General features: G+C 45.0%; 1 protein-coding gene across 1 annotated transcript in view; it reads right to left on the bottom strand.

Moving 5' to 3' along the window:
- Positions 1–3,108: 3,108 nt before the first annotated feature.
- Positions 3,109–9,556, bottom strand: part of dennd6aa (DENN/MADD domain containing 6Aa) — a 48,516-nt gene continuing 42,068 nt past the window's right edge. The window contains exon 18 of the mRNA XM_055869981.1: positions 3,109–7,576. Within this exon, the coding sequence (XP_055725956.1) occupies positions 7,445–7,576 (132 nt within the window). The 3' untranslated portion in view covers positions 3,109–7,444. The remainder of the gene's footprint in view (positions 7,577–9,556) is intronic.

The following is a 9,556-nucleotide window of genomic DNA, read 5'->3' as shown; positions in this document are numbered from 1 at the left end:
AGGACTTTGAGTTCGGTGTCATTCTAGCTAAGCACGGACTCCCACCCAACAATTTTACAGTCTTACTTACAGGGGTCCTGAGCAGAAGCGCCCCCCCCCCCCCCCCAGTCCCAGTTTATCTGTGACGTCACTGACAGACATGGCGTTGGGTAGGTCATGTTTATTGGCGAACACCAGCAGAGCTACTTCTCTCAGCTGGTCCTGTGGGGGATCATTAACAAACACAGTACTTCTCTCATGTTGGTGGCCAATGTGACCGCAGACGAAAGGCTGCTACCAGAAAAGGCTGTGGTGTGTGTGTGTGTACAGATGACGCACCATATTCTGTAGCATCCTTTAATCCTCTCAAGGATCGCTGCTGTCCACCACAAAAGGGCCCTGGATGAACACGTCACAAGAGATGCCATTTTAGGTCCAATAGGTCGGAGTAGGCCAGTGCCTTACAGATGCAATACACTCACACAGATCTTTAATACTCTGTTGGAACACAGACAAGCTTTGAAAAGGAGGAAAATTGGTCCCATAGTTAAGGCTGTTAGGGTTATATACTGCACCTCCATGCTCCTGGGGACTAGGTGTGTGTGTAAATATGAACTCAGCAAAAAAAGAAACGTCTGGTTTTCAGGACACTGTCTTTCAAAGATAATTCGTAAAAATCCAAATAACTTCACAGATCTTCATTGTAAAGGGTTTAAAACACTGTTTCCCATGCTTGTTCATTGAACCATAAACAATTAATGAACATGCACCTGTGGAACGGTCGTTAAGACACTAACAGCTTACAAACGGTAGGTAATTTAGATCACAGTTATCAAAACTTAGGACACTAAAGAGGCCTTTCTACTGACTCTGAAAAACACCAAAAGAAAGATGCCCAGGGTCCCTGCTCCTCTGCGTGAACGTGCCTTAGGCATGCTGCAAGGAGGCATGAGGACTGCAGATGTGGCCGGGGCAATAAATTGCTGATATTCCTGGCAGTGGCAGACCATGTGTAACAACACCTGCACAGGATCGGTACATCCGAACATCACACCTGCGGGACAGGTACAGGATGACAACTGCACGAGTTACACCAGGAACGCACAATCCCTCCATCAGTGCTCAGACTGTCCGCAATAGGCTGAGAGAGGCTGGACTGAGGGCCTGTTGTAAGGCAGGTCCTCACCAGACATCACCGGCAACAACGTCGCCTATGTGTAACGGATGTGAAATGGCTAGCTAGTTAGCGGGTACGCGCTAGTAGCGTTTCAATCAGTTACGTCACTTGCTCTGAAACCTAGATGTAGTGTTGCCCCTTGCTCTGCAAGGGCCGCAGCTTTTGTGGAGCGATGGGTAACGATGCTTCGTGGGTGACTGTTGTTGATGTGTGCAGAGGGTCCCTGGTTCGCGCCCGAGGTCGGGGCGAGGGGACGTACTAAAGTTATACTGTTACATATGGGCACAAATCCACCGTCGCTGGACCAGACAGGACATGCAAAAAGTGCTCTTCACTGATGAGTCGCGGTTTTGTCTCACCGGAGGTGATGGTCGGATTCGCGTTTATCGTTGAAGGAATGAGCGTTACACCGAGGCCTGTACTCTGGAGCGGGATCGATTTGGAGGTGGAGGGTCCGTCATGGTCTGGGGCGGTGTGTCACAGCATCATCGGACTGAGCTTGTTGTCATTGCAGGCAATCTCAATGCTGTGCGTTACAGGGAAGACATCCTCCTCCCTCATGTGGTACCCTTCCTGCAGGCTCATCCTGACATGACCCTCCAGCATGACAATGACAATGCCACCAGCCATACTGCTCGTTCTGTGCGTGATTTCCTGCAAGACAGGAATGTCAGTGTTCTGCCATGGCCAGCGAAGAGCCCGGATCTCAATCCCATTGAGTACATCTGGGATCTGTTGGATCGGAGGGTGAGGGCTAGGGCCATTCCCCCCAGAAATGTCCGGGCTCTTGCAGGTGCCTTTGGTGGAAGAGTGGGGTAACATCTCACAGCAAGAACTGGCAAATCTGGTGCAGTCCATGAGGAGGAGATGCACTGCAGTAATTAATGCAGCTGGTGGCCACACCAGATACTGACTGTTACTTTTGATTTTGACCCCACTCCCCTTTGTTCAGGGACACATTCCATTTCTGTTAGTCACATGTCTGTGGAACTAGTACAGTTTATGTCTCAGTTGTTGAATCTTATGTTCATACAAATATTTACACATGTTAAGTTTTCTGAAAATAAACACAGTTGACAGTGAGAGGACTTTTCTTTATGTACTACAGTTCAAAAGTTTGGGGTCACTTAGAAATGTCCTAAGTGTTTCTAAAATCCCCTATGGGGAACAATGTTGGAAAAACTATTGGAACCATTTCCCTGTTTGACCGCTAGGTTTTATGGGTCATACTGTGGTGCTCTATAGTTTCAATATATATACTTTTTTTTGCTTTTTCAAAGAACCCAAAATGAGCAAAATGTCAACATCTTTAGCAGCCAATCTGGCTCTTCCTCCAGGGGTAGACAGGCTGCGGCATCCCCCGATGTTTCTGCCACACTTACACTGTGCTGCTTATATAGTCTCGAGTAGCAGCTACATCGCACAAGGCCACTGAGTCTGTCACCTAAGAGAGTGTCCACCCTTAGATTGGCAGGTTGGGAGTTCCATCCCCATACAGAAGACTGGATCAATGCTTGGCACTCAACATTAAGGCGATAGATTGAGGGTAAGGCCCTGCGATAAGACTAGCGTCCTGGCCAGGGGGTGTACTTGTACATCAAGCTGCCTCACGCTACACAAAACAGGAGATTGGCTTCTATGAGCCATTCCGCCTCACACAAGCCAAGGGCTTCTTAGTCGATAGGTGTCGACTGTCAGGCGCCACCCACTGGTACAAAGGCGCTAGTGACTGCAGCGATATCTCTCCAACCATTTCCTCCACGTCACTTTCCCCGCTGTTGGAGTCATGAAAGACGATGTTATAAAAACGCTCTTATAGAGAGATAGCAGCCTTGTGAACCAATCAGATTCTATTTCCTGTTATTCTAAATGCTGTGTGTAGTGTGTGTTTTTATACTTTATGTAACAAAACAAACTGGGATGAAAAAAATGAAATACAAAAAAAACATGTATTAGTGAGATCCTAGAGGCCCGTTTATTCATGTTAAAATACCTCCACTCACTGAAAGCCATTGTTGTCTGTAAGCATTAAGTGGTTCCTCAGTACTTCTATTAAAAAGGCATCAATAGTGGTTTCCTCAGTAGTTATTATAGTAAGGCTTCAATACAAAACGATCAAACATTGCAAATGTAAAAATACTGAGTGCCCCAAAGCAATTACGACAGTATATTATGCTTTGTTATCATCCTTATTCTAATTCTTTAACATCTAACCAGCCCATTGGAAGATATTACAAATGTATAGTATTCCGTGTCAGTAATATCTATATTTAGTAAAATAATCATTGTAATATAATGAATATCATCATCATCAACGGTGATGACTGGGTATTTCAACATATGTACAAAACATCACTTTTTTTTTTAGATTCATGGAATATGAGAATAGCCCTTTATACAAAATTCTCTTGTTAAAATAAAGTATTTTCAAAATATAAAACCAATCACAGGTGTGTACCAAACAATATTCATTTAACTGAAATGTTCCCTCAGAGGACAGACAGTTCCAACGGAATTCTGATGGGTTCCGACGGAATTCTGATGGGTTCTGACGGGTTCCAACAGAATGATGGTGTTCCATGGTGTTTGAAGCAGATGAGAATATGACAGGTTACTGAGTGAGCCACTACTGTAGATATCAGAAGTTATTATTAGCCTACCACACAGTCACAGTTCGATATTTAACCTAAAAAAAAAGTCTGTCTTCAGTTCTGTTTTTCCTAACCATCATCCCTTAAGGCACACCCTATGAGAAAAGCGGATCAAGAAAAATAACGTATTCTGTAACATCAAAATATTCAAGAAATCAAATATCAGTTTTCAAAAACGTAAGACGTAAAACCCATAGGTAGTCCAAAGTCCGACAGCAAAATATGTGTTTAGAAAAACATCCTCTGCAGTAATGTTGTTCAGCATACATGTAGATACGTTTAACAGTTCAGAGGAAGAATGCTCTCTACACTAACATATGATGGTCGAGCACACCACACACGGATTACGCTCCAAACAAAACTACTACTCAAAGCATAAAAACAAAGTTGCTTCATTAAAAACAGCATGAATACAAACATAAACCGTATCAACATCCTAGCCTGGGAGACCAGTCTGTTCAGCCAACATCCCACTCCTCTGTGTCATATACCAAAGACAAGGAGTGGAATGATAGCTAAACAGACCGGTACCCAGGCTAACAACATCCATTATGATCAGCAAAATGTGTTTCGGACGATACAGTTGGTGTGAACCAAATCAATGACATTGAGACAGTGGCTGGGTGCCACATGAAACCCAGACAGTGGCAGAGGACCGGTAGGAAACCCCTACTCTGGTTTAGCTAGCCGCTAGAAAGCCCTGGTGTACAAGGACTGTTCATATGGGTTGTGGTGGGCCTACACAGATGAATAATGTGGTACAAGGGGTTGTGGTGGGCCTACACAGATGAATAATGCGATAACAAGGGGTTGAGGTGGGCCTACACAGATGAATAATGTGGTAACAAGGGGTTGAGGTGGGCCTACACAGATGAATAATGCGATAACAAGGGGTTGAGGTGGGCCTACACAGATGAATAATGCGATAACAAGGGGTTGTGGTGGGCCTACACAGATGAATAATGCGATAACAAGGGGTTGTGGTGGGCCTACACAGATGAATAATGCGATAACAAGGGGTTGTGGTGGGCCTACACAGATGAATAATGTGGTACAAGGGGTTGTGGTGGGCCTACACAGATGAATAATGTGGTACAAGGGGTTGAGGTGGGCCTACACAGATGAATAATGTGGTACAAGGGGTTGAGGTGGGCCTACACAGATGAATAATGCGATAACAAGGGGTTGTGGTGGGCCTACACAGATGAATAATGTGGTAACAAGGGGTTGAGGTGGGCCTACACAGATGAATAATGTGGTACAAGGGGTTGGGGTGGGCCTACACAGATGAATAATGTGGTACAAGGGGTTGTGGTGGGCCTACACAGATGAATAATGTGGTACAAGGGGTTGTGGTGGGCCTACACAGATGAATAATGTGGTACAAGGGGTTGAGGTGGGCCTACACAGATGAATAATGTGGTAACAAGGGGTTGTGGTGGGCCTACACAGATGAATAATGTGGTACAAGGGGTTGTGGTGGGCCTACACAGATGAATAATGTGGTACAAGGGGTTGTGGTGGGCCTACACAGATGAATAATGTGGTACAAGGGGTTGGGGTGGGCCTACACAGATGAATAATGTGGTACAAGGGGTTGGGGTGGGCCTACACAGATGAATAATGTGGTACAAGGGGTTGGGGTGGGCCTACACAGATGAATAATGTGGTCGCAAGGGGTTGTGGTGGGCCTACACAGATGAATAATGTGGTACAAGGGGTTGTGGTGGGCCTACACAGATGAATAATGTGGTCGCAAGGGGTTGTGGTGGGCCTACACAGATGAATAATGTGGTACAAGGGGTTGGGGTGGGCCTACACAGATGAATAATGTGGTACAAGGGGTTGGGGTGGGCCTACACAGATGAATAATGCGATAACAAGGGGTTGTGGTGGGCCTACACAGATGACTAATGCGATAACAAGGGGTTGAGGTGGGCCTACACAGATTAATAATGCGATAACAAGGGGTTGAGGTGGGCCTACACAGATGAATAATGTGGTAACAAGGGGTTGTGGTGGGCCTACACAGATGAATAATGTGGTAACAAGGGGTTGTGGTGGGCCTACACAGATGAATAATGCGATACAACTTCACAAAAATCAGGTCCAAAATCAATATGACAAGGCAATGTGTCAGTCAGTTGGTTTTAGTCAGTTACCCTGTTGCCTTTTTTAACATGATGTAGAATGAAGGCATCGCAAATGGCTCCCTATTGCCTATGCAGAATACACATCAGAAGTAGTACTGCAATATAAGGACTAGGGTTAGTGACGGTCTTTTTTCCTTATGTTCTTCTAATAATGAGTAGAAATTATATACACAAGTTCGATCCTATTGGTCTAATATAGCAACAGCACTCTACTGTTCTATTCCAACACACACACACAGATCAACCTCCAACAAACCATTGGTTATTGCACAAGCTTTTAGGTTCCTTCTTGTTTCGATCTGTTTCGTGCCTCGTGAAGAGACCACACCCTGACGTCGCCTCCTCAACCACTATACACTGAGTGGACAAAACATTAGGAACACCTGCTCCTTTCCGTGACAGACTGACCGGCTGAAAGATATGATCCCTTATTGATGTCACTTGTTAAATCCACTTCAAAATCAGTGTAGATGAAGGGGAGGAGACGGGTTACAGAAGGATTTTTAAGCCTTGAGACATGGATTGTGTATGTGTGTCATTCAGAAGGTGAATGGACAAGACAACAGATTTAAGTGCCTTTTGGTATGGTAGTAGGTGCCAGGCGCACCGGTTTGTGTCAAGAACTGCAACACTGCTGGGTTTTTCCACACGTGTATCAATAATAGTCCACCACCCAAAGGACATCCAGCCAACTTGACACAACTGTGGGAAGCATTGGAGTCAACATGGGCCAGCATCCCTGTGGAACGCTTTCAACACTTTGTAGAGTCCATGACCCAACTAATTGAGGCTGTTCTGAGGGCAACTCAATATTAGGAAGGTGTTCTTAATGTTTTGTCCACTCGGTGTATAGTGACGTAATACAACACAGCTCTTCATGTCGCCATGTCTTCAACATTTATACAAACAGCACAGCAACCTTTCATAAACGTACAAGTATTGTTGACAATGAGACCGTATATTACAACCGGTCTACAGTTTATTGTAACTGCAAGTTTAAGTTATCGGCGCACCATAGAATCCAAACAAGGTCGTTTTTAAAAAAAGTGTGTAGACTAAAAGGGTGGGTTTCCCGGACACAGATTGAACCGTTTTAGAAATCTGTCAACCATTATGACTTCATCAACGTCACAAGACGCATGATTCACTAGAGACGCTACCTCTGAGGAATAAACCCACTTATTGGCTTGTCTTCTTATTTCTGACTGGTTGCATAAATCAATAATCATCAGTGGAATTTTTTTTTTGGTCAATGCCAGCATTGCACGTGAAGGTGGAGAGAGGTTGGAGGTGGCACAGTCACACCGATATTAAAGGGTGAAGTGCACTTTAAAAAAACAAAACAAAAAAAGTCTGTTAAAAATACATAGTTCAATGATGAGACTGGAGCAGTCTTTCCTTGGGCCTCCCTTCCTCCTACCCCCATGGGTTATAGGTCAATGATTAGTGGTCAGGGGTTAGAGGTCAGAAGTCAGGGTCAGAGGTCAGGGTGTGGAGGGCTTGTGCAGGATTCCCTGTAGATCGTCAGGTAAAGACAGGATGACAGAGTCGATGTGGGCCTGTAGTTTAGTCAGCGTCCCCGGCCTCAGAGGAAGCTGCTCTCTCTCTGCCTGAGTCTAGAACATGCCGGAAGAACATACAGGAAGAACAGGTCAGCAATACACAACAAAGCATCAAATAAATCGGAATGACTTACAAGTTCTTTAAAATACTTTGGGTTAGCTAACATAAATCAAGTTCATTTAGCATACTCTGAACATACAAGTGGCCAAAAAGTATGTGGACACCCCTTCAAATTAGTGGATTCGGTTTTTTCAGCTGACAAATATATAAAATCGCGCACACAGCCATGTAATCTCCATAGATAAACATTGGCAGTAAAATGACCTTAATGAAGAGCTCAGTGACTTTCAACGTGGCACCGTCATAGGATGCCACCTTTCCAACAAGTCAGTTCGTCAAATTTCTGCCCTGCTAGATCTGCCCCCGGTCAACTGTAAGCGATGTTATTGTTCAGTGGAAACGTCTAGGAGCAACAACGGCTCAGCCGTGAAGTGGTAAGCCACAGAAGCTCACAGAACGGGACCGCTGAGTGCTGAAGAGCGTAAAAATCCTCTGTCCTCGGTTGCAACACTCACTACCTGAGTTCCAAACTGCCTCTGGAAGCAACGTCAGCACAAGAACTGTTTCGTCGGGAGCTTCATGAAATGTGTTTCCATGGCCGAGCAGCCGCACACAAGCTTAAGATCACCATGCTCAATGCCAAGCGTCGGCTGGAGTGGTGTGAAACTCACCGCCATTGGACTCTGGAGCAGTGGAAACGTGCTCTCTGCAGTGCTGAATCACGCTTTACCATCTGGCAGTCCGACGGACGAATCTAGGTTTGGCGGATGCCAGGAGAACGCTACCTGCCCCAATGCATAGTGCCAACTGTAAAGTTTGGTGGAGGAGGAATAACGGTCTGCGGCTGTTTTTCATGGTTCGGGCCCCTTAGTTCCAGTGAAGGGAAATCTTAACGCTACAGCATACAATGTCATTTCTAGACCAGGGGTGTCAAACTCAAATACCCAGTGGGCCAAAATGTTAAACCTGAACAAAGTCGCGGGCCAACATTGAACAAATGAACCTTTTAATATGGACCCAAGCAAATTTTGCTTTAACATTGAATATGGAACAAGCATCGCTTATTACCATACAATATATAATTTAATAGTGGAGACATGCAAAATCGAATTTCAAATGAAAAAACACAATGGCATTCATTTATTAAATAAATAAAATTTAAATAAAAATCGTATGCCTCTTTTCTATTTGCAGCCTTCTGATTTAAATACCAAAATAAACTTTTTCCACTGGCTAATAATTTTACAAATAAAATGATAAATCAATCAACCATTCAAGCCCATGCCTTGTAGCAAGAAAAAGTGCACAAAGAAAACGTTAATTATTGCACACTGATCTAATCTGATGTGCCCAAGCCAGATACCTGGCATCTCTTCTTGGATGCTAGTTCATCAATGTCTGGGCTCAGGCTCTGAGCTGAAGAAATCCTCAGTATCGAGCGAAGGTGTTCATCAGTCAGACGTCTCCTGTGAGTTGTTTTGGTCATCTTCATCGAGGAGATAAGTTCCTCGCATAGATAAGTGCTGCCGAACATGGAGAGCATCTGAGCAGCTTGGGTGCAGAGCTGAGGCATTGTGTCAGGGATGAACCGTGGAAACTGTGCGGCGCCCACAGCATCATACTTTGACTTCAGCGTGTCGTTGCACTGGAGTTCAATCAGCTCCATTTGGATGTTGGTTGGTGCATTTTCCACATCAACTGCGAAGGGATTACTAAGCAGTTCAAACCTACATTTCTGGACATCGAAGTTGGCAAATCGCCGGCTAAACTCAGCGGCGAGAACACTGAGTTTTTCAGCAAACTGTGCGCATGGGAACACGGCGGTAGAGTTCTGCGCTTTTATGGTTTGGCAGCAGGGAAAATGGCAAGGGTTTCCTGGCAGCATCTGATTCTCCCACAGGCACAGTTTAGTTTTAAAGGCCCTCACTGCAGCGTACATGTCTGTGATGATGCGCCCCCGCCCCTGAAGCTGC

The sequence above is a fragment of the Salvelinus fontinalis genome, chromosome 18 (genome assembly GCF_029448725.1).
Source record: "Salvelinus fontinalis isolate EN_2023a chromosome 18, ASM2944872v1, whole genome shotgun sequence".
NCBI classification, from domain to species: Eukaryota; Metazoa; Chordata; class Actinopteri; order Salmoniformes; family Salmonidae; genus Salvelinus; species Salvelinus fontinalis.
Note: the sequence above shows the minus strand (reverse complement) of the source record. Positions and strands in the feature narration are given on the sequence as shown.